Source organism: Gadus chalcogrammus, chromosome 22 (assembly GCF_026213295.1).
Source record: "Gadus chalcogrammus isolate NIFS_2021 chromosome 22, NIFS_Gcha_1.0, whole genome shotgun sequence".
NCBI classification, from domain to species: Eukaryota; Metazoa; Chordata; class Actinopteri; order Gadiformes; family Gadidae; genus Gadus; species Gadus chalcogrammus.
Window position 1 is genome coordinate 14,321,123 of NC_079433.1, and position 23,322 is coordinate 14,344,444.

At 43.4% G+C, this 23,322-nt stretch overlaps 5 protein-coding genes across 8 annotated transcripts; 2 read left to right on the plus strand and 3 right to left on the minus strand.

Annotated features, from left to right (window-relative positions):
- Positions 1 to 4: 4 nt before the first annotated feature.
- ptdss1b (phosphatidylserine synthase 1b) lies at positions 5 to 4,475 on the minus strand. Its single transcript, XM_056582182.1, has 13 exons — positions 4,183 to 4,475; positions 3,969 to 4,060; positions 3,690 to 3,734; positions 3,428 to 3,552; positions 3,121 to 3,279; positions 2,613 to 2,764; positions 2,371 to 2,512; positions 1,919 to 2,031; positions 1,758 to 1,823; positions 1,334 to 1,433; positions 1,040 to 1,099; positions 850 to 922; positions 5 to 766 (listed from the first exon to the last, which is right to left on the minus strand). Exons 1-13 carry the CDS (start codon positions 4,359 to 4,361, stop codon positions 669 to 671), a joined length of 1,404 nt encoding a protein of 467 aa, XP_056438157.1. The 5' UTR covers positions 4,362 to 4,475; the 3' UTR covers positions 5 to 668.
- Positions 4,476 to 6,077: 1,602 nt separating this feature from the next.
- mterf3 (mitochondrial transcription termination factor 3) lies at positions 6,078 to 9,368 on the plus strand. 3 transcript variants are annotated; one of them, XM_056582181.1, is made up of 8 exons: positions 6,078 to 6,341; positions 6,707 to 7,061; positions 7,165 to 7,317; positions 7,530 to 7,719; positions 7,930 to 8,077; positions 8,205 to 8,276; positions 8,364 to 8,525; positions 8,991 to 9,368. In XM_056582181.1, the coding sequence occupies exons 2-8, from the start codon at positions 6,716 to 6,718 to the stop codon at positions 9,093 to 9,095; spliced, it is 1,176 nt and encodes a 391-aa protein (XP_056438156.1). In that variant the 5' UTR covers positions 6,078 to 6,341; positions 6,707 to 6,715; the 3' UTR covers positions 9,096 to 9,368. The 3 variants fall into 3 exon arrangements, with proteins under 3 accessions (XP_056438156.1, XP_056438154.1, XP_056438155.1); XM_056582179.1 differs by having other exon boundaries at positions 6,086 to 6,341; positions 8,933 to 9,366; XM_056582180.1 differs by lacking the exon at positions 6,078 to 6,341 and adding an exon at positions 6,404 to 6,494 and having other exon boundaries at positions 8,933 to 9,366.
- Positions 9,369 to 9,648: 280 nt separating this feature from the next.
- Positions 9,649 to 11,505, plus strand: LOC130375341 (cytochrome b-c1 complex subunit 7). Its single transcript, XM_056582185.1, has 4 exons — positions 9,649 to 9,749; positions 10,583 to 10,651; positions 10,832 to 10,998; positions 11,334 to 11,505. Exons 1-4 carry the CDS (start codon positions 9,659 to 9,661, stop codon positions 11,409 to 11,411), a joined length of 405 nt encoding a protein of 134 aa, XP_056438160.1. The 5' UTR covers positions 9,649 to 9,658; the 3' UTR covers positions 11,412 to 11,505.
- lrrc14b (leucine rich repeat containing 14B) lies at positions 10,023 to 15,201 on the minus strand. Its single transcript, XM_056582178.1, has 3 exons — positions 14,816 to 15,201; positions 14,003 to 14,631; positions 10,023 to 12,606 (listed from the first exon to the last, which is right to left on the minus strand). Exons 1-3 carry the CDS (start codon positions 15,089 to 15,091, stop codon positions 11,931 to 11,933), a joined length of 1,581 nt encoding a protein of 526 aa, XP_056438153.1. The 5' UTR covers positions 15,092 to 15,201; the 3' UTR covers positions 10,023 to 11,930.
- A 566-nt stretch (positions 15,202 to 15,767) lies between these two features.
- On the minus strand, positions 15,768 to 23,273 carry LOC130375340 (protein naked cuticle homolog 2). Of its 2 annotated transcripts, none has more exons than XM_056582184.1 (9): positions 22,994 to 23,273; positions 22,847 to 22,873; positions 22,636 to 22,721; positions 18,427 to 18,487; positions 17,646 to 17,740; positions 17,240 to 17,347; positions 16,978 to 17,113; positions 16,432 to 16,566; positions 15,768 to 16,270 (listed from the first exon to the last, which is right to left on the minus strand). In XM_056582184.1, the coding sequence occupies exons 1-9, from the start codon at positions 23,016 to 23,018 to the stop codon at positions 15,780 to 15,782; spliced, it is 1,164 nt and encodes a 387-aa protein (XP_056438159.1). In that variant the 5' UTR covers positions 23,019 to 23,273; the 3' UTR covers positions 15,768 to 15,779. The 2 variants fall into 2 exon arrangements, with proteins under 2 accessions (XP_056438159.1, XP_056438158.1); XM_056582183.1 differs by having other exon boundaries at positions 16,432 to 16,569.
- Between the last annotated feature and the right edge of the window lie 49 nt (positions 23,274 to 23,322).

Genomic DNA, 23,322 nt, shown 5'->3' on the forward strand with positions numbered 1-23,322 from the left:
GAATAGATTTATTTTAATATTTATTATTAAAGATCACAGTGAATCAAAAAATAACATTGAAAATATTACACCTAAAATATTCTGTAACGAACCATCAAACGTTATACATCAAAAAAAAAATGTATACAGATGTTTGCGGATTTGCTTTACAACTTGACATTTAAAACTTCCTCAAAAAATACAATCATGGGAAAAAAAATCTGCTACATAAATAACATTGTTTATGCATGGAATTGACAACATTGGTTAACACAATCAGAGAGAAACAATACAACCTAACTCATATATAAAAACAGTGTAGTATTCAGTGTAAATCAAACATAGCATCATAGTACGGAATAAATAAATATATACGAGCAAAAAAACAACACCTATGGTGACATCGTGATCGATTGTGCTTAGCAAGTTAATAATATCAAGATGCTGTTTCATGGAACTTCAGTGTTTTGTTTAATCTACATAACTCTTTCACACGTTTTAATATGATTATTACAATCTATCTCACCCAATATATAGTTATCAAAGAGTTAGTGATAGGAAGACACAAAAAATTGTATTTCATTGGTCATCTGCCAGACTACCAAGAGTGTATTACCCGTGGTTAGGTGTGACTTCGCAGCACTCTCTTTCCTCAAGACTTCATAATACCCCAACCTCTGGTACTCTCCCTATATCTTCTTCCCTCTGTGGTCGTTAACCGTACGCTTCTTCTTCAAGTTTCTCTTTTGTGCTGTTGATGGTTTGGTACTGTTGGGGAGTTCCTTAGCTGTGCAAGAGAGGGAAGAGGCATTGGTTTTAAAGTGCAGGTGGAGAGTTCACCAGAGTATGATCACCATGAATACAACTGACCTGAAAGGCCATCTTGTATTAAACCACAGGGCTCAGTAGGGCTGTGTGAATCACGATGCTTGTTGCTCAAGACCTCCAAGGAAAGAAAAAAAGTTCAGAAACAATAAAAAACGGCTGAACCCTGAATCGAACAATAAAACTGTAATGGCATAGCCATTTTTATAAAACAAACTCATAAAAAAGCACATACCTCCATTTTCCTCTGCTCATACCAAACCATCCCATATAAACAAAGCAGTGTTATGACTGCCTGGAGGATGTCAAAGAAGAAAGAAAGCACAGTATTTTATCAGGACCTTAAACGTTACATTCTGTATGATTTCTCTGTCCTGCTAATTCTGCAGGTAAAAACCTAAAACCTTTACTACAGAGCACTCATGGTTATGCTTACATAGTCATTTACACATGGCTGAACACACATTAGACCACACAGATATATTTTAAACAATTTCTCCTAAGGATGTACATACTACCAGGCACTTACCAGACAAAACAGCCATAGGACCACAAATTGGATACATGTTTTGCAGAACAGGTCCAGCCCAAACTTGACACAGGCAAGAGCTTCCAGGAAAGACAGAGCACTGTCATCAAATAAAAGATGAAATGTTACATCTTTTGTTAATGTTAGGTTTAATGTGGGTAACAACTAAACATTGGCATGGCATTTATACATTGGATTGTTGCAATAGCGCCCTCTCTTGGCAAAAACTCTTGAATATGATTGTCATCTGAAATCTCTGTTGTGTTTGGTTACTTCAAAATAGATAATATCGAAGTCTGACAGATCACATAACAGTTCTTAGAAGTATTGGCAGGAGATTAGTCGTTTCTTATGTTGTAAACATATGCATGCAATCTATTGATATCTTCAATGATAAATGAAACATGATGCTTAGAAGACCTACCCAAACACCCAACACTGCGTTCCTACTCTTTTGCACTGAGTGTCCGTCAAGTATGCATAATACTGTCTGCAAAGTAGAGGAAACATCACAAGAAAATCAGCGGGGTTTCCTTCTTGAAAGTGCAATGACAAATTGCGCATGGCTGTGAAACCAGCACGTACCGCACGGTGGGAGCAGTGATGCTCCCCATGATGAAGATGCGGCCTAAGCTGAGCGGGTGAGACACCTGGAAGATGAAGATGTGCTTGAGGAAGAACGTGTTCAACTCGGTGAGCTGTGGAGACAAAGAGGAAGAAGGGACGGTTTGATGTGCTCTCCGGATAAAATACAATAACACAATAGAGAACAAAAACACATGGTAATCATTGTGTGTAACATTTCAACTACAATTTCAACTCCCAAATACCCTCCCACTCAAGTCACCAAGCCGGCCGAGCTAGCCAGTTTGCGTCACACATCTGCACAGCCAGTTGGTAGAAAGAACACTGTTATTGAGTTTATTGAATGCTGAAAGTCTCCCACCTGCTAACTGGGAGGGGCTCAATACACATTTCTATTTTAAAATTAGAATATTGAAATGCAAAGTTATGGATTATAAAAAAATCCAATATACCTGCCATAGGATCATGAAGAGGTAGATGCCAGCAAGCCTCTGGAAAGAGGAGTTTGGGTCGAACCAGCGGACATAAGTCCAGCTGGCCGGGGTGAACTGAAGCACGGCCCGTTTTATCTTCCCTGTGGTGGTATGGATGTCCCTGTGGAAACACACATGCTGATGTGAGTTACACAAACAGTATTACATCCAGGCTGAGAGAGCAAGGGAGCAGAAAGAAAACAAAGTAACCAAGAACTGACTTGATGCTGGCCCAGCTGTAGGTCCGCATCTCCAGAAAGTGGCACACGGTCATGCCCAGCCAGATCCCTCCTCCATTACACAGCAGTATGTCCAGGATCACCTGGTCCCACCAGCACTCAGCAAAGTTAGGGAGGAGATGCATGAAGAACAACTGGGGAGAGAGGAATTGCATGTCAATAAAACCGTGATATGGTGTATATTGTTTTGAACCACACTAGTCCTTGACAGTTTTTAAAATGGGTAAATACAGCTGGAATTAGGCACTCTTAACCCTCATAATTATACTTCTGGTCTATGATTAAAGAGGCCAGAGTCATGTCTTGAACAATCATGAACAATCAGCCCTACAAACACGGTTTACGTATGAGGAATATAGCTGATAGTTAAACACAAAGATTTGTAAAATGTAGACCCCCCAAGAAAGCTTGTTCCTATTTGGATGGTCATTTTGTAATGGGAAATGGGCTATAGTATGCTTATTCAAAGCCTAAACAGTCATAGATGTACCTCAGTGAGTTCCCATGTTATACTGATGGTCCAGCAGAGGCCATAGTTGCGAATGACCAGCGCTTTAATAGCCCATCCGACAAAATGTCCAAATGCAAAGATGTCAAAATGGCTCATGACGCGGTCCCACGTGATCACCGTACAATTCACAGCATATTCCTGGGAAGAGTGGTGAAGCATTGATTAAAATGTGAAAGGACATCTAGAAGAAATATGTATGTTTTTTTCAACGAAAAAAAACATGAATATATCTATGAATGCATATCAATATATAAATGAGTCGCAATTAGAGACAATATAACAATACCATGACATCAACCTCCCGTCTGGCATAGCGAAGGTTAGGATCCAACCAGTACATGAAAGTTTTTACTTGGCTCCAGTTAAGGAAGAGGAGGAAGACAAGAAACAAGAAGTAAAGAACACTCAAACCTATCAAGAAGAAAATGGGAAAAAGTCAGCAAACACGACAACCACAATTTGTTCTGGGATGAGGCAAGGCATGATGATTTGTAATGATTTTAAATAAATAGCAGTACGAGTTGCATGCAAGATGAACTAGTTCTCACCGAAAACCATACGCCATATGGCTGGATGTGGCCTCGTAAATGGACCTAAAAAAAAGCAATATAAAATATATATTATAAGTATCATTTACTGGAAACATCATCATAACTCATAAAGTTTAAATAATTGTATTTATTTGTTTAATCCTATCACGTATCAGGTGTCTCCTCGAACCCATAAATGCTTAGCCTTTACGACTTTACAGATGATTAGGCAGCAGGTGTTCCTCAAAATCCCCTCATTACAGATTTTTTTTTAAGAATATAATGAACATTTCTTACCGTTAGGGAACGTCAGGACGCTGATGACAAGAAAAAAGGAGACGACCACCAGAATGCCGACTCTGAGGTTGCTGTCAGGGTGGGCATCGTCCCTGTCAATCACATAGTATGACATGTTTAACAGCTGTTCACATTAGATGAATGGGAGTCTAAACTGATGAAATGACCAATACATTCCATAATATATATCGATCAGTTTAACAGTGTTATTTACCTGGCAAACACAAAGTACATCAAACTGAGCACAGATAAGGTTAAAAGCGTAATTGTATGCGGCTTATAGAAAAGGTTAATACAGATATCCTCCACTTGTTGCTCGTTTATCATGCGGAAGTGTAACTTTTGGTTCGTATCGTCTTTTTGGAGAGTTGGAGGTGCAATCGGGGGTGCCATTTTTCTGATGAAAATAAACCCCCAAAAAATATAAGTTTCACTTAATATACTACAGTACTAGGTTTCTTGTTTAAAATAGGAAACATGGGAGAACACAGACAGTATAAAAGGGGAGAACACAAATGGAATTTAACATCTTTAGGAGGGGTGTCAGTGTGCGAATGTGCACTACAAACAAAGAAACTATTCCAGGCAATGTTTTACAAAAACAAATGAAAGGCTTCAGTTAACGTGTTTAATAAAAAAAAAAAAAAAATTGTGTATGCTTTCGATTTTACTTTTTGTAAAAATGAAATAAATAAACATATTACCCACACGAAACTGACGATTTGGTTTATTCCACTTTCGCCCAACACATCCGGCACGTGAACACATTGCTCCTGAATAGCTTGTTTCATGGGTATGGTATGTTGATTGGGTGTGGACTTGGAGCAAAAATGTCACATAGACGAGAGAGCCTGGATGTTTGCTGACAATCCTGCTATCAAAAATATATCAGCAACGTCAGGGAACCGTTAATGACAAACCTTGACTTTGTAAGCGCCATCTCCAGCAATGTTTGCTACAACATGGTTGCATAATAGTTGTGTTGCAGTCAGACGGAATGATAGTGAAACTGTCTGGTACAATCCGGGACACAGGCCGAATACCCGATGAGTAGAAGCACTTCGTTGTTACAGTGTTACAACTCATCAGCTCCATCTAATTAAAGACCCATTGCTCTTACATCACATTTCTGAGAACGAATTAGGCATATTGTCACAGAAAGATGTCATAGAAAGTATGAATGTATTTTATCAATATCGATTTGGATTTAGTAAAGGGCGAAATAAAATGAAGTCAGTGTATGTTTGGAGGCAGATATCAGGAAAACTCAGACTAATAAAGAAGCGCTGTTGCAGAAAGCATATGATAATGATGCTGGGTGGGGTCTCTGGGGAGGAAGTTGTTTGGCAGGGGGAACAAGCATAACAGCTTTAATGCATGTGGACTGGGCACTTATTAGTGGGGCAGTCTTTGGGTGTAGCCCTGTTTTATTTGTATGCAGTAAGTAATTAATAAAAGACTAGATATTGAACGAGCCAAGGCCCTTGTAGTGGAGAAAAATTAACGGGTAACATATTAACGGGTCTGTAGTTTAAATATAATTTATGATTGTACTTAAATGACTCTGGCAACAATCGAAAAAATAATAAATCAATAAATTCTGGAGCATCACCAGTATCTGACACACTGACGATATGTCAGGCCGCATGTCTGACATATCCCTGTGCCATTAATACAAGTAGGGGTCAATTGATAACCATTTTAGAAACTATAATGGCAAAACATCTAACAGGGACATGCATGCATTGTTATAAAATGGGTAGTTAAGGATGTTCCTGGGGGCTATGCAAGGGCAAGGGATAGAGTAAGATCACTCAGGATAATATAACACTGATATGAAATGAAAAGGTAGTCTTGGTCAACGAATAAAGTGATTATAAATCAAATCAACTTTTTCAAGGGAACATGTGTAAAGAAATTACAGTTATGTGTGGTAATTTCATTTGTTTCCTCTTTATTTATTGATGATGAAGCTAAAGCAAGACTATGAATACACACTCCAGTCCAGTTTGGGGCGGTAATGCACCATAAACCCGGTCTGACAACAGCCAATTCACGGAAAGAAGAACATGACAGAAGTGTGCACCTCAAACAAACATATTCGACAGAGATATTCAAGCAATAGTTATGGAAAACAACAAAGAAAAGAAACAACAAAGAAAGCATTTCATTAAGATACAGTATATCATTTAGGTTCCGTGGTTCCTTATTTTATATATAATAATACAAAATATATATATATCACCCACACAAAATTAATATATTGGTTTGTTCCACTTCCGCTTAACACATCCGGCCCGTGAGCCTGTTGCATGGATACGCAGTCTTGGTTGTTTTTTGTTACCCAATTAACTAGGTGATATTTAATTAAAGGTATGTATTGGTCCATTATTTATCAATAAACGATGTTTACCTTACATCTATGACTTATTAGTTGATATTTACGTATTTAGCCTGAATCGACAGCTATGGATTCCAAGGACACCAAAGACGTATGAACTTTGATGTCCTCGGTCTTACTCTGAAGTAAGGCATTTCACGTATATATATATATATATATATATATATATATATATATATATATATATATATATGAGAGGACATAGCAATGCTTAGTTAAAAGGCCAGCAAGTTTCTTGATGTAAGGTTTTCGGTTAGTAATATTGCAATAGGATGCATCAGGTACAAATTCGGGACACAAACCTGAAGCTGTTTAACATGTCTTGTTCATCCCTTAGGAAATAGCCATGGCTTCGCCTTGTGTACAACAGCTGTGTAGGAGATCTACCAGTCATCTCCGCTCAAAGACCTCGTGTGTCACCCTACTGTACTCCACTCACGTCCAGAATCATGTAGCAGGCGTAAGAACAGCTGATAAAACCAACGCGGGAGGAGACCTTATTATTCATGGGAACCATTCAATATTTCATACAAGTCAGAGGAGGCAACAAGTGGTTGTTTGTTATTATAGCGGTTACAATGCTAGCCCGCTGCTACCAACTGAACACAGGGACACCAAAGAGTTGATGAGCACGGATGCTCTGTCACAAATCAAAGATGCCCAACACTTGACTGAAACTAACGCAAGATTAGGTAGATCTAAATTATTTTTACCTTGTAAATACACTAAGCATTTAGACCTATTTGACTGGAAAGCATATTGTATTTGTCTAATTTGTACCCATCTGTTTACCAGATACTGATGAAGCTGTATATCCCAGTGCTTCGGAAGAGATAACTGATAAAGACGCATCTCACACAATGGTTCCCTCCACCCTGCCGTCTGAATCCTCAAGTCTCAGGGACTATGTGGATGAGTCTGAGACACTCAGCAAGCTGGTACAGCTAGGTACCTCCATATTAAGATGTCTTCCCGCAAACCTGAAACCCGCATGTTCAAACAAAAATAAAATAAAAACGTTTGGTTGCGTACTATTGACAAAACATTTTAGGCTGACAGACCTGAGAGCGATTGTTTTGCATGGTCTTGGCATTATGGGTATTCATAATTTGGTCAACAAATTTGCTATTTATAAATAAGTTATTTTGTCCTTTTCCCAGGTGTTAAGCTCTGGAAGTTGGAGCAACGGCCCAACGTAGGCACCATGCTACTGAAACTGGACTTCCAGACGGACGTGGTCCCGAGGCTGCTGTTCCTCAAGGAGATGGGGGTGGAAGACTCTGGTCTGGCCTATATTCTCTCTGACAACCCCTTCATTCTCAAGGAGGACTTGGAGAACCTGCATGCTAGGTAAGAGAATAAATAAACTGGTTAATGCTCATGCAGTTTACATTTCTCGGACTACCTGACACTTTACATAAAAAGGAGAATTGTGGATAAGGCATTGGTTTACATGGCATGGTTTACATTTGTAAAATGATTGCTAGCGATACCTTGGTCAATCAAGACAAGTCACCGTTCCAAATTTCTCCCTCTGTCTACCCCATTTTGCTTTGTAAGGGTGAATTATTTGAAGTCACAGAAGTTCAGCCCAGAGACTGTTGCCTCCATGGTTACCAGAGCTCCGTATCTGCTCAACTTCAGCGTGAAGAGGTTGGACAACAGACTAGCATTTTATCAGCAGCAACTAGGGCTCAACTCCTCTAAGGTAAACTTACTTTAATTACAGTTTCACCTATTGCCTTTCTCTTATATACACACAAAGTAGTATTTTTTTATTATTAACTCAAAACCCATTGAGTGATTGTTGAAGGGTGTTTATTGTGTTCTTACAGACCCGTGGTATTGTAGCTCGACTTCCTAGATTGCTTTGTGGAAGTTTGGAACCAGTCAAGGAGACTCTGAGGGTACGCAAAGTGCTTTACAGCCACATGTTGCATATGCTGTCAATTATGTCAAATCTTTTGTCATTTTTTATGTTTCCATTTCTGCAGGTGTGCAAAATAGAACTTGGCTTCAAGGAGAATGAGATTCAGCACATGGTTATGCTCGTCCCTAAATTGTTGACTTCAAATAAGAGGAAACTTACCCAAATATTTGACTATCTCCACAACACAATGAAAGTGCAGCACCACCTTATTGTGAAGTTTCCACAGGTAGGCTGAACCACCAATCTGGCGTGGCATTGAGAGACTGTGAAATTGCTTATAACCAAATACCAAATCACTTTCATCCAAATCATGATTTCCATGTGGAACCAACTAGTATATTATGTGGGCCAAAATGTAAGATGAAGAATGTGATTTGATGCAAAAGTGATGGAAGTTTACAGTGAGTGCAGAAAAGTGTTGATTGTTTTTGCCCCTGCGTGATCATTTAAATAATATAATTCGTCCTATCATGTCTGTCTATTATATAATTCATCCTCATGAATAATGGGTCTTCGATAATACAATGCATCCTAATGTCTTAATTATAGGTCTTCAATAATCAAATTGATCCTCTCATGTCTCTATAATGGGTCTTCAATAATATAATTCATCCTCTCATGTCTATGTAATAGGTCTTCAATTCAAGGTTACTGCGTATCAAAGAGCGCCACCTGTTTCTGGACTACCTAGGAACGGCGCAGTATGATTCGGACCAGCCCAACTACATCTCTCTGGACCGCCTGGCCTCCCTGCCTGACGAGGCTTTCTGCACGGAGGTTGCCTCGGCAACGTTAGAAGACTTCATCATGTTCCAGAAGACGATGTGATGGCATGCGGTTTCATGTCTCTAAATATGCAGCAATGGGGGAAAAGTATTTGGTTGAATACTAGTCTACGGAGTTCGGGAGGTTAAGTGGGAGGCGTTTTTTTATACTGCCCGCATGCGATTTCCTGAAAGCGCGCAATTTATAAAAAAAAAACTTATTTCACATACCGGGCTCTGTAACAATCTTTTTTTTTTTTTTTTTTTTTTATGTAAACAGTGAATAAATTATGTCTGATAATATAATTTGGTATTAACTTTTGTGTGTAAGGCGGTTCAGAAAGTTTGCCTAAATGTTATTTGACGCATTTATACAATTTATATACTTTGTTAACCAATTAATTTACAAATTATTTACACATTTCTTTGATAACCGGCCTTATTCTTCCGTTTACTCGATTGACTTATCAAATTTACATAAAGTAAATGGGCGTACCGGGAGGGATAGGAAAATTGTGTTTCAAAGAATAATCCGTAGAATTATCCGCCCCAGAGGCATTTATAGTTTGGTTATCTCTAAATAGTTGTGATTCTGATGGACGAGATTTCCCACAATGCCCTTCCCTACCCACAATACCCCGCGATTGTCCTTAGAATTGCAATGATGGCGGCGTCGAGGGCACCAGGTAAATTCTCAATGTCCTTTTCTATCATAATTGTACGAGTCAGTACCAGAAATTTCGAGGCAGCACAATTTTTTAAAATCTAATTGAACATAAATGGCGTGACGAGTGTACTTATATTTGGGCAGGGATGTCAAAATCGTCAATTCTTCCTGTGTGTCCTCAATGTCCCTGGCAGCTAACCTTTGCTAAAGTTATGAAAGTGAACAAGCGCTAGGAAAGCTTATACCTAGTATCTACCTAACGTTACCATTTATATAGTCTATGGTACCTGATACATCTGATACCTGTCTTTTTATTTCAAGACTAAGTCATTTAGCGATAATTGATGTTTTAGAGTTCATTTGTCGCTACAGTGCATACGTACTCTATGTATGTCACAACAAGGAATAAACGTATGCAAGGGAAAATTGTATAGTTGCTTTGCTCATACTATACAGTTGTGTAGTTTATGTAACCAGCATTGCAGACCGCACTTTCCTTATTTATGACAATGGCAGGGTAACTCGATTGCTATTGCTTCAAGGTGCAAGGTTCATTTGAATTTAGCTTCCTCCACAAATGTCCAACACATACAATTGCTTGACTGGATTGTTTGCCTTTATACCATGTGGCTCAATCGACATATACAATATTTCTTAATATGTAGTTGCTTTATATTGCACTGAATAAAGAATGTGATAGCTGGCTGAACTACAGTGTGTGACATTGCTGCATCATTGCCAACGTTTGATAACCATTATTTCACCCCACCATTATCGTTTTTAATTCAGAAAAGTTACAATCGAAGACGTTAATGTGTATATCTGATATATATATTTTTTATTCATTTTTAGTGGCATCAGGTAGGCTCCTGGTTGGATTCCGAAAATGGTACTACAACATGTGTGGCTTCAACAAGATTGGTAAGAATACATTACTCACTGAGCCATTCTGTATGACTTGCCTACGTCCGTTCACACAATGTTATAATGGATCGCAATTTCAACAAACAACACTCTGATCAATACACACCGCTTGTGCAACTGAGAAAACCTGACCATGCAATTGACTGACCTTCAGTACTCTTGTTTTTTCCATCTTAGGGTTGCTACGTGATGACACCATCTATGAGAACGACGATGTTAAGGAGGCTCTGACGAGGATCCCAGAGAGGATGTACAATGACCGGGTGTTCAGGGTGAAGAGGGCTCTGGACCTCTCCATGAAGCAACAGGTCCTCCCCAAGGACCAGTGGACACAATATGAGGAGGTGGGTGTCCAGCTTGTGGTATTTATTATTTACGTTGTAAACAAGAATAATTTGAAATCAAATCAGTTGATGCAGCGTAATAGGCTTCGCTATGATCTCCATAGATAAGGATATGTGTCTTGTACATCGTAACACTACTACATCCCTCAAGTTATCACAAAATGAGTATCGGAAACTGAAAATCCCATGATGAATACAAGCCCCATTGTGAGAGAGGATAGTTAGTGTAGGTTGTTTGAGCACAAGAGATCATGGGTTGACCCTCTAATGTTGGCAGTCTGCCTGTGTAGGCAATCCTTGAGCAAAACTAATTTATCCATCTCTTCCTTAACCAGGATGTGCATTACCTGACCCCATACCTGCAAGAAGTGGTCCGAGAGAGGAAAGAAAAGGAGGAGTGGTTGAAGAAATGAGGTTCCTGCCAAAGGAACTATTGTGTTGACCCCTGTTTTAATATTTAAAATAAACTGTAACCTATAAGACCCAATTATGCCTGCTCATTAAGGAAATTAGCTTTTTGAAATTAGAAAAGGACCAGGTATGGTTTTATACCAAAACAGTTAATGTATTATTAATCCAATAATAATATTAAAATGTATCACTTATGGAAATAGTAAGTGAATTCGAAACTACATGAACACAAAAATACACTTGAAACCGGAGTATATATACAAATGTACAGAGTTTTTATGAAATTATAAACATTTCTTTAAAAATAATATAATATTTGACCTAAGGTATCTACAGACGTATTGCATATTAAATAGGATAGAGTATAGTTTAAGAGGATATTTATCCAAATTGTATCTAGGACTTTTATTGATAATATAACTTGAGGCCAACTCTTTCTATCACTATTTAAAAAAGGTACAATTCTAACATTAAAACAAAAAGTGCCATGATGGTGTATGATAGCTATGAGTAGCATTAGGCTACTCCTGCTGAGCCTGGGATCGCCTGGTGTCCACGTCATTTATGGTATCGATAAAGTTCTCAATAACACTGTTGAAGGACTTCAGCATCGACACCCCCAGCTCATTGCAGGTTTCATGAATGTCCGGGTCAAACGCCCCCATCAGCGGGGTACACACCTCAACGCCTTCCTTCCCAGCCCCGGCCAGGATGGCCATCAGCTGGTTCCTCACCTCCTCAAACAAGTCCCGGTCATACTCCAACACAACGGAGTCATCCAGTGGGTATGTGAAGTCCGGCGAGTAGCAGTCCCGCGGAACCGGCATCTCGATGTACCTCAGCTCTGGAAAGCTGGCGGACAGCACCGAGAACAGCAGAAGTAGTGCCCCAGAACTCAAGGGGTTTCCCAGAAGCTTTATCTCCTGGAGGGCCTGACAGCAAACCAGACTTCTGATGAAGTCATCCATGTTTTCGTCCTCTATGTCACATTCTTCGAGGGACAGGCTGACCAGCGTCTCTGAACATCGTCCGAGCATCTTGGGGAGGCTGGCGGGGAAAGTACCGACGACGCTGTTGCCGCTGAGGTCGAGTCTGATCAGCGCCTCTGTGTGGAGGCTGTTGGACAGGTACACCAGATCCACCCGGCTCAGGCTGCAGTTGGCCACCTCCAGGACCTGCAGAGGCGTGTTCAGAGGACTGAAGAACAGTTCAAGAACTGAATGTTAATGTGCTGGCATGATAGTCTACAGATATAGGTGATGGTGTTTGAATTCCAGCCCAAAAGGGTATGGGGTCCAACCCCATTGCCTGACCCAAGTCTACCTGCTGATGGCATCCTTGTGACCTGTACCTGCTAATCAATAACTTAAGACTATACGTCCCTTTGTATAAAAGTGTCTGCTAAATGAATAATAGCAAATAATTATATTCGATGGGTACACTTACTTGGTAATAAGGGATTCTCATAATATGATGACAATTTCTTGATTCAAGGAATTTGAGATTGCATTTTGTGTCTTCATGGTTTCTACAGTGTAGTGTCTGACATTCATGGAATGATCCAAAGAAACATGATACTTTCCCAAATGTGTACACTCATACATATTAGAGATTGTGCCATGTTTATTTTTTTGCAAAATCTTTTTTGATATATTCTGATCAATATTCTTTTCCCATAAATTTGAGCACACACCTGTTCCCCAAATTGCACATTGGCAAGTGAAGCGAGGTGGTTGCTATGTCTATTCATAGCCATACAAATGCTCCCCACAAGATTTAAGATTTATTCTTCTATTGTAGAAACGGACTGCAACTCTGTCCGTTTCAGTGTCGGAAAATGCTGTTAAAAATACCAGCATGGAACAGTACTTTTGTAAAAGTCCTCTGTTAAACATGAAACTGTGTAATAGTAAAAAAGTTCATATTGGCCTAATATACTCAAAGGTATGTCTAAGTACTCACATCCTCATAGTGACCTCATAACGGGAAGACAATTTTCATATATATAAACCTGTTGGGCGAGCAAAAATAATGTTGAAGATCCGGTTATGGTTGCCTCACACCACCCCTTGAAAATAACTGGATTAACCTTGAGTGATGAGTCACCCTGGACTCCACCCACTATGAGTCAATCACAAGGTGGCTAGAGGATCCCTTCCCTACTCTCTCAATATAGAACCAGAAAGTCCTGTGAAATCGAATCTCATCTGTACAACGGTTCCACGGGGCAGCTGAAACAAGGTGGGTTTCACTGCTCTTCTAAGTAACATCCGATCCGACCCTGTGAAACCAACGCATTAAAGTTGACATATGATACCACCAGGTGTGAGTGTGATCAGCAGTTACAAACCATTTTGAAAATCTGCCTCTTCTGACATCACAAGCGGTCGTGTCGTCCACCTAGATGCATGACGGATAGATGAGCAACGTTTTCTGCAGTCCACTGGGTCGGCTGGTAGACTGGTCTATCCAGCACACATCTAGGCGGAGACGTCCACTTGTGATGTCAGAAGAGGCAGATTTCCAAAACGGCATGTAACAGCGTGTCCCACACCTGGCGCTATAATATGTCACCTTTAACCCCGCCCCTCACCTTAGCAGTCTGCGCAGGTGTCCGGTCAAGGTGGAGAAGCCCAGGTACAGCTCGGTCAGCATGGACCACTGCGCCAGCTGCTCCCCGATGGTCACCAGCAGGTTGGCGTCGTCCGCCCCCAGCCTGCGGACGTCCAGCGCCCCGGCGGGCAGGGTGAGCGACTGCAGCTTGGGGAACTCCACCCGGGAGAAGAGCACCTCCAGGTGGGGCGCCTCCAGGGGGACGTTGTGCACCACCTCCAGCCTGGACATGGCCTCGGGCTCGGCCAGGCGCAGGACGTAGAACAGCTGCTTGAGGGCCAGGGAGTCGCCCCGGAAGCCCGCGAAGCGGAGCTTCAGGGGGCAGTGGCGCCGGAGGAGCAGCGCCGGGGCCACCATCTCGTAGTTGCGGCCCGTCACGAAGCCGTTGAAGCGGACGTCCACGGAGGCCTCGAAGGCGCACGGCGCGACGTCGTCGGCCTGCATGGCCGCCAGGGTCTCGTAGCACATCCGCGTCAGCATGGTGGTCCGGGCCCACCGGCCGAGGGTGGACCCGCAGGGACACGTCTGGTGCTCGGTGTCCCTCAGGGCGGTCAGGTCCACCAGGCGCAGCTTCTTGGCGTACGTTGTCGGGGCGGACAACACGTAATCCTTGGGGAGAAGAAGAAGAAGAAAACCTTTGGCGTCAACACTCAAAATATTTCAGTGTTTTAATCTCGGGGCATCGACCCAAAGGTCAATGCTAAAGTATCATTGGCTCATCAGTCAAAAAGGATTCAACGTGAACGATGTCTGTCTCCACAGGAGCCCAGTACTTGCGTGGGCACGCACGTACCTTCAAACCGGTCAGAACGGCCTCCAGGCAGAGCCGGCATGTGCTGGAGGTGAGGTCGGCCGGGCAGTCGGCCGTACTTCCCAGGATCCTTTGCAGGTTGATCTCCGGTAGGGGCCACGTGCGGACCAGGGCGTGGAGCAGCGGCGCCTGCTCGTGGAGGTAGCAGGCCTTGAAGAGGAGCGGGTACAGGTTAAAGGACACACAGTTCAGGCTCTCCACCGTGCTCTCGCCGCTCTGGCTGAAGCTCTCTGCGGCGAGGAAGCGCAGTGACTTCATGGTGTCACTGGAACCCAGAGGCTTCTGAATAGTTCTTTGTTGTGGATGTGAGCCTTGTTGTCTCCTGTCGGACCGCCCACTGTTGATAATCCACCTCTGATGTGCGTGGGTTAGTCTGGGAGCGGGTTCATGTTGTGTCGCCAAGCTTGAGCCTCGGGGTCCCGTGGTGGGGGAGGGGGCCTATTCTTAGAATCAGCTGTCTCACGTCCTTGGCCTGGCTTGCAGAACGTCTATTTCCAACCTTATCTGTGGGCCTGGTTAGTGGCCCTGCTTGGGCTGAACGCGTCTACACACCTTGTTCACTACGCCAATGAAAAGAGACTGCAGTGTTCAGTGTGACTTTTAGGACTATCAGAAACATTGTCATGACAGGAAATCAACTACAAAAAAAGTTTTTGTTCGCTGCTTAACATTTTCCCTAAATAATGAGATCGGGATTAAGTTATGACAATGAAGGACAGATTGTGTTATTTTGAGATAAGTGGTAATCTACATATACCTGAGAGGACAATTACTGTCTAAAGGGGTACAAATATTTTAAAATATAGTTAGAGAACAAGTTATTCCTTTACACCGTGGTTGCTACAGACCAATGGCAGCATGGGAAACGTGGTCTGCATAAAATCGGAGACCTCCTTCGCCAACATCCCACTCTCGGGTGCTTAACTCCGGCCCCTGGCCTGCGGGGTCACGAGGCGTAGTGGTGGTGGTGGTGGTGGTGGTGTTCGTGGTGATGGTGATGCTCGTGCCTGTGGGCTGGGGGCCCCGGGGCCCCACAGCAGGCGGCAGGCGGGCCGTGGTGCGCCTCCCTCTCCCCCTCGGCGTGCTGCGCCGGGCAACAGGGCTGTCGGGAGGGGGTGCCGCCGGCGTCCTGTCCCCTGGAGCGGAGCCTCCTGCCGCTGTGGCTCCGGAGCAGGGGGGGGGCGCAGGGCGGGGCCCCGAGGCGGCAGGGCCCCGAGGTGGCAGGGGGCTGGTGGTGGTGGTGGTGGTGATGATGACCGTGGACCCTGGTGGACCGTAGGCCCCCTCCTCCGGTCCGCTCCTCCCCCTGCTCCCTGGTCCTAGCCCTGAAGGAGACGCGCCTCTGAGGGGCGGAGGAGCTGCAGTGCTCCCTGGTGGCCACAGGGTGGCGCTGGGGAGCTGAGCAAGGGACCTGACCGGCCTCTGGGGAGCAGGACGCTGGGGGGGACATGTGGAAACGAGGAGCGATGAGGACGGGGAATGACGCACCCAACCGATTGACGAATGATTGACTCGAGGCTATACATGCTTCCACTACACTAGTTCCTAAATAACTGTGTAACTCGGTTCGTATGGGCCAACACCAGGGGCTTGTATACCTGCTTCGTCAAACTTGGAGGCGTAGTTCTCGATGCCAGCTAGATCCAGGTAGTGGTTCCGGCGCTCTGCGTTTTCGTCCACACAATAAGGGCTCGTGGCCCGGCCGCCGGCCCCCTGACCCCCCGGCCCACAGCCTGCTGCCGTCCAGCGCCATGGGGGACGCAGGGTTTACCGTCGTGGGGTCGGCAAGACAGAGTTATGGGGTTGTTACAGTTGGGCCAACTGCTGGCATGTGCATATTGTCGTGTAAACAGACCTGCCTCCTTTGTTTATATTGTTTGTTCATAGGATATAAGATATTATTAATTTGATGATTTGTTGTCCTATTTTAATGTACCTAAAGTTAATCGTTGTAATCAAAAGGTATAACTGAAATACAGTAAGTACAAGCATGTTGATAACAATTTCCTATATTTCGTTAATATTATGGAAGTTTTGGTTATTATAAAAGAGCAAAAGTGAAGTTGAATTTAGAACAGTTTATGTCGGAAAGACCAAAACCATGCATTTCAGCGGAAAAAGTGTCCATCTAAAATGTTTCTTACATGTTTGTGAGATCTTCTCTGCTGTTGATGATGGAGATACAACTAGTTTGATATTCAGGGTTGCGTTCGGGTCGCACGGCTGCTTGACCGATGACTCCATCACCTCACAGATGGAATGCATGAGACTGGACATGTTCTGCAGAGTGGGAATATCACACAGTTACACACACACACACACACACAGACACACACACACACAAACACAAACACAAACACAAACACAAACACAGAAAAAGAAACGTGTGCGTGTCAGCAGTTTCACCTGTGTGGTGACCTTGCCGCTCTTGTCAAGGTCACAGACAGTGAAGAGCCACTCCTGCGCTGCCTCCCCCTCCCCCTCCCCCTCCACAGCTGGGCCACACTCTGTTTCCTGCATGCACACAAAACAAAACGTAAGCAACATATCTAATCCAAACTCCTCTACAAACATGATACACCGTACTGCATGCAATTTTTTTAAAAGATACACATTTGAAGCAATATATTGATAGAAACGTATAATTCCTTAGTAATTATCCGAAAATGGTTTCGTATTAGAAAAGGCTATTAGCAGAAGGATGGCTGCAGTGAGACACCCTTGTGTGCCTCCTGAAGTAGTCATCAGCACATGCGTTCTGAGCAGGATCTGCGGGCCCTTCCACAGAGGCGTGGTAGAAGCACACCCTCACCCCGGCGCGGCTGGCCCTCGCCCGGCTCTGTCTCCTGGTTAGGAGACGGCACGCGTGGGCCCGGTCTGGACGAGTCCCCTCTGGAGGTAACGCCACTGGAGCACACACAGTAAGGGCTGCGTCAACGTCATCAAACAGCTCATTATCCTGCGTCGTCATTTAGCGGAGGACTCGATCTAAAACCAGTGACGACTGACGACATGCAATTAGACGTTTAAGTCTATAGGAAAAGTCCATGCACTTCACGACCAAGTTAAAACAAATCAGTTGTAAGAACCAGAACAAACGTTTTTTTTTCTGTGTGTAAGTGGTACCACACCCCATTAATGGCTTTGTTCTAATAAACTGTAGTTAGCGTGCGTACTGCGTAGTCTAAGGCAGTTCAGAACTCAGTTTAATCCTGTGTTTCTCTGTGTACCCGAGGACCAAAAGACTTGAACTTGAGCGTGTTACCTTTGACACGTACATTTTGGTCTGATTCTGAAACATGGCTTCACTGTCTTCACAATACTTGTTTACCACACTAAACCAACAGGTATTGAGGGGGGGGGGGGGTTGGGGTTGGGGTGAGGGGCCATTTCCGCTCAAACACGAAACAGATGTCAACACTTTGTGCAATTTTACGCAAGCTCCCCTTTCACTGGCTGGCAAAAACAAAGGGTGTGTCCCTTTGGGAGTCTGGTACATCTCACATAGTGATATTATAGAAGCTGAGCCCGTTTGACAATGCAGTCACTGAAGCTGCAATGTGTAAACTGCAAAAAAAACAACTTAAACTCACCCTCCAGTTTGCCATCGTGACCCTGTTGGGAATGCTCCAAGAAAACTCCTACACACAGTTCCTGAGAACAAGGAGAGATAGAGAATGGTCACTTGTTGAATGTAAACACATGAGCTATAAACACGTCTGAAGATTTTTTTGAAGATTTTTCATATGCTGCAGGACAATTTGATCCCTACAGGACAATGCGATGGAGGTCAACAACATTGCTTTATCGTCTTGATTCCATAAGCCCTAGTTCCATCTTTCCATATCGATCATCTGAAAGTAACAGGAAGGAATATACGAGCCGTGTGGTGATGTGAGCGGTAGTTTTGCCATGTCAGAAGGTGATCCAGCTACTCGCAACCAGTTGTTCCCTGATCAGGCCTCTGATTATACAATTTCCCATCAAATTTTATAGTGGTGTTTGGCCAAAAAGGCCCTTCTACTTATGATTATATCTTTATTAGTTGGGTTACAGAGAAGCATTTCAGAGAAGCTGTGCAACCAGAGTAGTAGCTCTTGTTTTGTCACGGAAGTGATTGAATGACATAACCTGTTTACATATTCAGTTGTTCCCATCGTCAGACGCCAGTGACTCTGTACACATCTAAGGGGGGCTCTCTTTTTTAGATTAAAAAACGAGATCTCTCAACAGATCTCTCGCCCTTCACAAAGAAGGTCACACTATCTTTCTGGCAGATGCAGGTGAGGCAGTCACAACCCCCCCCCCCCCCCCCACACACACACACACACACACACACACACACACACACACACACACACACACACCTGCAGGACGGGTAGGGGCAGGTGGTGACAGATGACTTGGCTTCACTAATGGCTAAAAGAAAGCCCCACCTATGCACACACACACACACACACACACACAGCATCGCTATCCACGCCGCCACGCTCGGTGCCCTGGGAGCCTGTGATGTGGCGTAGGGTTACCACAGACTAGGTGTGGCGGCCTGGAGGAGTCACACCGTGGCAGTGATCCGTGTGTGTGTGCGGGTGTCTTGTGAAGGCACTTTGCCTGTCTAAACAACAGCGTCACCCAGCAAAGCATCCGGTACCCTGCTTGCTCCACCCCCCCCAACCTCTCCCTTCTTTCTTCATTCCGCTCACCTCTCACCTCTCTCTCTCTCTCTCTCTCTCTCTCTCTCTCTCTCTCTCTCTCTCTCTCTCTCTCTCTCTCACCCCCCCTACCAGCAGCACCACCCCCTCCCCACCCTGACGCTATACAGCCCCGCAGAACGCTGTGAGAACAGTGGCTGCCTTTGTTTTATTGGAGCCTCTCGCTCACTCTCTCTCAACCCTCAGAGTGATTACCTGGATAGGTATTCTTTTTGTAAAGAGGGAGAGAGAACCAATGAGGAATAAGGCAATCATTTTTGGGACTCTCAAGCTGGTGTTAAATCTTAGTTTACGTGAACAATTTCTTTCTCCCAGTGTTATTTCAAGTTCCGCAGAGTGATTGGACTTGTTAAGTGTTCATTTCTAACCTATTACATTGCACTACATTGAATAGGTTTCCCTCACTTAGTTTTATCCTTATGTTCCACTGTTGTCCAATATTAGTTATTCAACGTATTAAAAAAAAGGCAGCAATGAGCAGCAGACTTTATCGTATTTGTTATCTATTTTTTTTGTCTTGTCGGGACTAAATAATTGTGTGCTTGACCGAAATCAGACCTGGTACTTCTGCACCTGGCACCTTGTTGTTTCTCTACATAAACACACACACACACACACACACACACACACACACACACACACACACACACACACACACACACACACACACACACACACACACACACACACACACACACACACACACACACACACACACACACACGCACGCATGCATGTCTTCATTTTTCCTTTTTCAACAACAAACAAGTTTGACTAGGAACAGCCTTTTTGTTTTGTAAAAGGCGCTATTGTTCAAGCTAGATGTGAACCGGTGTTTCATCATGCACATATTGATGATGTGTCTTAAATGGATCTGAAAGGCATCTGAACCCTTCCATGTTCTGCTAAAATAATAACACAGTCCAACAAAACGCACTTAACGTTATTTTGTTTTTTTTGTGGTTTTGGTACCCCACTCATTTGACCTTTATTGGGTTTTCAAGTATAATGTTTTTCAAAAGCGTGTTTGAGTGTTATTTTACAGCAAATAGCAACCATATCAATCCATAAAGTTGACGGCCCCTAACCAGACTCAGCTTCCACAACAAGGTTCCCAGAGGAGAGCTACAATGAAACAGAACAATATTAACGTGGACATGGAATCGTTTTGGTGAACCATCTGGGTTTTTTACTCCAGTTTTTTGTAATCACACTTTTGGAAACAAATACCTCATCACAAACGTTTTCCCGCCAAACGCAGAACCCCGTCATTCAGACGCTCGCCGTTCCTGGTCACCTAGGTAACCCTGACCAAATTTTGAATGGAAAATGCATTCACAGAAACAAATCTGGCATTAATGAGCACAAAAACCCCACAATGTCTCTTTAAATGTACTTGGCAGAATCTGGCTTCTCCTTTTTTTTTTTATCCTAATTGCAGGCGTCAGTAAAAAATTCCATATAGCGCTGAGTAGCGTCAGCAGTACCGCAGATTGAGTCAATTAAAGCTCCGGGCCCGACACAACACCAAGACTGACATACCATTGACAGGAGTTTCCCGGAAGATGAATGAGGGTGAACGGGAATGTCAGGTGTATCGATGTAAGAAAGGGAGTGAGAAAGTAGGCTAACTAAGCAGATACTATTTGATTAACAATCCACCAGTTAAACAAATGTGGTCTAAACTGTACCTTATATATAGGAAGACACTTTGCTGCATTATTATTACTCTAAACATCAAAGATAGAGTGGTGGAATGCGGCAAGGGTGGCTCTCTCAAAACGAGCAAGATAGAGAATCGCGTATCTATAAAAGTATATATAATGTCTGGTTTCGCTTCCCGGATAAACAACTGACAAGGGAAGCTCTTGCGATGAGACCAACGACTACAGTTTCGCTCAACTCCTAACCATATCCACCATGACGCCCCGATTAAAACATGAATGACCCCACATGTGAGGCCCCCCTGCCCCCCCCCCCTTCTCTTCATCCCTCCTGATTTACAGTGTCCCGCCCCTCCCCCCCCCCCCCCCCCCCCCCCCCCCCCCCACACTCCTCATCCCTTCAACACACCCTCAAGAAACCCTCCAACGCCCCTGCCCCCACCCCCACCCCTGGACCCGCGGCCCGGTCTGTCTGCTGCCGGAGCAGCAAAGCAGTACCAGATGTGCAGCATTTTCTTATTTTTTTTTACGTTTCACCGTGGCGACGGGGGTTGCATACAAGGCTCTCAAAGACCCTGCTGTTCTAAAAAGGGGATGGCTTCACACAGACCAGACACGGCAGCCCTTTTTAAGAACATGGAGGAAGGGAGGAGTGGGGGGGGGGGGGGGGGTTAAAGAAACACAGCCCCCACCCCACCTCTTCAAATACCTTTCAAGTCTCCTGGATGTGAGCATATACTGTTCATCATGTAATTGCTTTGGCTGAGGCTCCGCTTGGAAGTTGAACTGGAGGTATAAGGAGGAAGCGGGTGGCTCTTGGAAGGGGGTTCGCGTTTTACAAAGGGGCCTCAAGATATGAGTTTGGTTGAATCACTTGCTTAATGCTTGAGACCATTCATTGTTTATCTTTTATTGCCTTTCCAGAAGGTTGTTTTTCTGGTTTGAGTATATGTGGGCCATGTTGGTCTTTTATTGTTGCCATATTATCACAGGTTCCTTATATAAAATAATAAACCTGCCTTTAGTCATCAATCTGGAACCTGTACCTGATCACAATATTGATCAGGTACTGGTGAATTGTGTTCAACAGCTACACATTTGAGTTTCCAGAATTACATTTTGTTAATGTTATTATTCAATGATGGCCCCACTGTTTCACGTGGGAACATTTAATAACCATGAATAAGAAATCGTTTGTTGGTCGAGAAAACCAAGGTGTAGCAGATCATTAACTGCTTGTCAATTTTACATTTAAAAATAGATTAAACTAAAACCTAACCAGGAATATTCGTGATAGCCTACGTTTACAGAAAGTAATTTATAAGCATAACATCTTAACAAATGTGTAATATTATTTTCCCAACCTGTACCCCATCGCAGAATTAACCAATCAACAACCAAAAAAACATGTTAAGCACTGTACCTGTTTGGATTTACTTTTGTACCTCGGGATATCCATCCGCTCCATATCCTTTGGACGCGTGAGCATGTTTGTAACAAAACTACCACCTGCAGAGCAAAAACACACTGTATGTAGATAGTTCAACAATAGCCGGTTGACAAACTTTTAATTTACTAATTCAAGTAGGCTATTCTTTCCAGTCCCCATTACATGATGAAGACATAATTCTTACCCTCTGGACTCTCCCTGCGTTTAGAGGCTGCATCAAAACAAAAGGAGGAGGTGTGAATGCAATGACTTTAGTTTAGAACTATTAATGTAAACAGGTAGGCTTTTAGACTATTTCATTGCGCTGGAATAAATAAATGAAAAACTTTACCATGTTTGGACTGGAGCTTGCCCATTGCCCTGCTTTCATCCAATTTTCACAATTGACCGAGCATATATATTTTACAATCCATAAAAGCGGAAAAAGTATGTAAAGGTGTTGTATCCATTTCTCTCGAAATGTATTGAAAAGCTTTTCAAAGACCAAGTTCGTTGAGGTAGTCAAGACAAGGCTTTGCGCAAAACATGCGCAAACAAGGTTTGAGCAGAGTGACCGTGAGGGCAGGATCAGTGGAATAGTGGGACGCAGCGCCTCCTACCGGCTGGCTGGGAGAACGGCAACCCACGACGGAGTAATTTAAAAACAAACTAGAAACCACT

What these genes read in the sequence shown, in the direction of transcription:
- ptdss1b (XM_056582182.1), bottom strand. Translation starts at nt 4,361, where the DNA reads ATGGCACCCCCGATTGCACCTCCAACTCTCCAAAAAGACGATACGAAC. An exon ending in ATGTACTTTGTGTTTGCCAG is followed by an intron (nt 4,061 to 4,182) that starts GTAAATAACACT and finishes TGTGATTGACAG; the next exon opens with GGACGATGCCCACCCTGACA. An exon ending in TACAGCTGGGCCAGCATCAA is followed by an intron (nt 2,513 to 2,612) that starts GTCAGTTCTTGG and finishes GTGTTTCCACAG; the next exon opens with GGACATCCATACCACCACAG.
- mterf3 (XM_056582179.1), top strand. Translation starts at nt 6,716, where the DNA reads ATGGCTTCGCCTTGTGTACAACAGCTGTGTAGGAGATCTACCAGTCAT. An exon ending in CAGCAAGCTGGTACAGCTAG is followed by an intron (nt 7,318 to 7,529) that starts GTACCTCCATAT and finishes TCCTTTTCCCAG; the next exon opens with GTGTTAAGCTCTGGAAGTTG. An exon ending in TAGGGCTCAACTCCTCTAAG is followed by an intron (nt 8,078 to 8,204) that starts GTAAACTTACTT and finishes GTGTTCTTACAG; the next exon opens with ACCCGTGGTATTGTAGCTCG.
- LOC130375341 (XM_056582185.1), top strand. Translation starts at nt 9,659, where the DNA reads ATGGACGAGATTTCCCACAATGCCCTTCCCTACCCACAATACCCCGCG. An exon ending in GGCGGCGTCGAGGGCACCAG is followed by an intron (nt 9,750 to 10,582) that starts GTAAATTCTCAA and finishes ATTCATTTTTAG; the next exon opens with TGGCATCAGGTAGGCTCCTG. An exon ending in GTGTGGCTTCAACAAGATTG is followed by an intron (nt 10,652 to 10,831) that starts GTAAGAATACAT and finishes TTTCCATCTTAG; the next exon opens with GGTTGCTACGTGATGACACC.
- lrrc14b (XM_056582178.1), bottom strand. Translation starts at nt 15,091, where the DNA reads ATGAAGTCACTGCGCTTCCTCGCCGCAGAGAGCTTCAGCCAGAGCGGC. An exon ending in CCGTTCTGACCGGTTTGAAG is followed by an intron (nt 14,632 to 14,815) that starts GTACGTGCGTGC and finishes CTTCTCCCCAAG; the next exon opens with GATTACGTGTTGTCCGCCCC. An exon ending in CACCTGCGCAGACTGCTAAG is followed by an intron (nt 12,607 to 14,002) that starts GTGAGGGGCGGG and finishes ACTGTTCTTCAG; the next exon opens with TCCTCTGAACACGCCTCTGC.
- LOC130375340 (XM_056582183.1), bottom strand. Translation starts at nt 23,018, where the DNA reads ATGGGCAAGCTCCAGTCCAAACATG. An exon ending in ACGCAGGGAGAGTCCAGAGG is followed by an intron (nt 22,722 to 22,846) that starts GTAAGAATTATG and finishes TTTGCTCTGCAG; the next exon opens with GTGGTAGTTTTGTTACAAAC. An exon ending in CTCCAAGTTTGACGAAGCAG is followed by an intron (nt 16,271 to 16,431) that starts GTATACAAGCCC and finishes TGTCCCCCCCAG; the next exon opens with CGTCCTGCTCCCCAGAGGCC.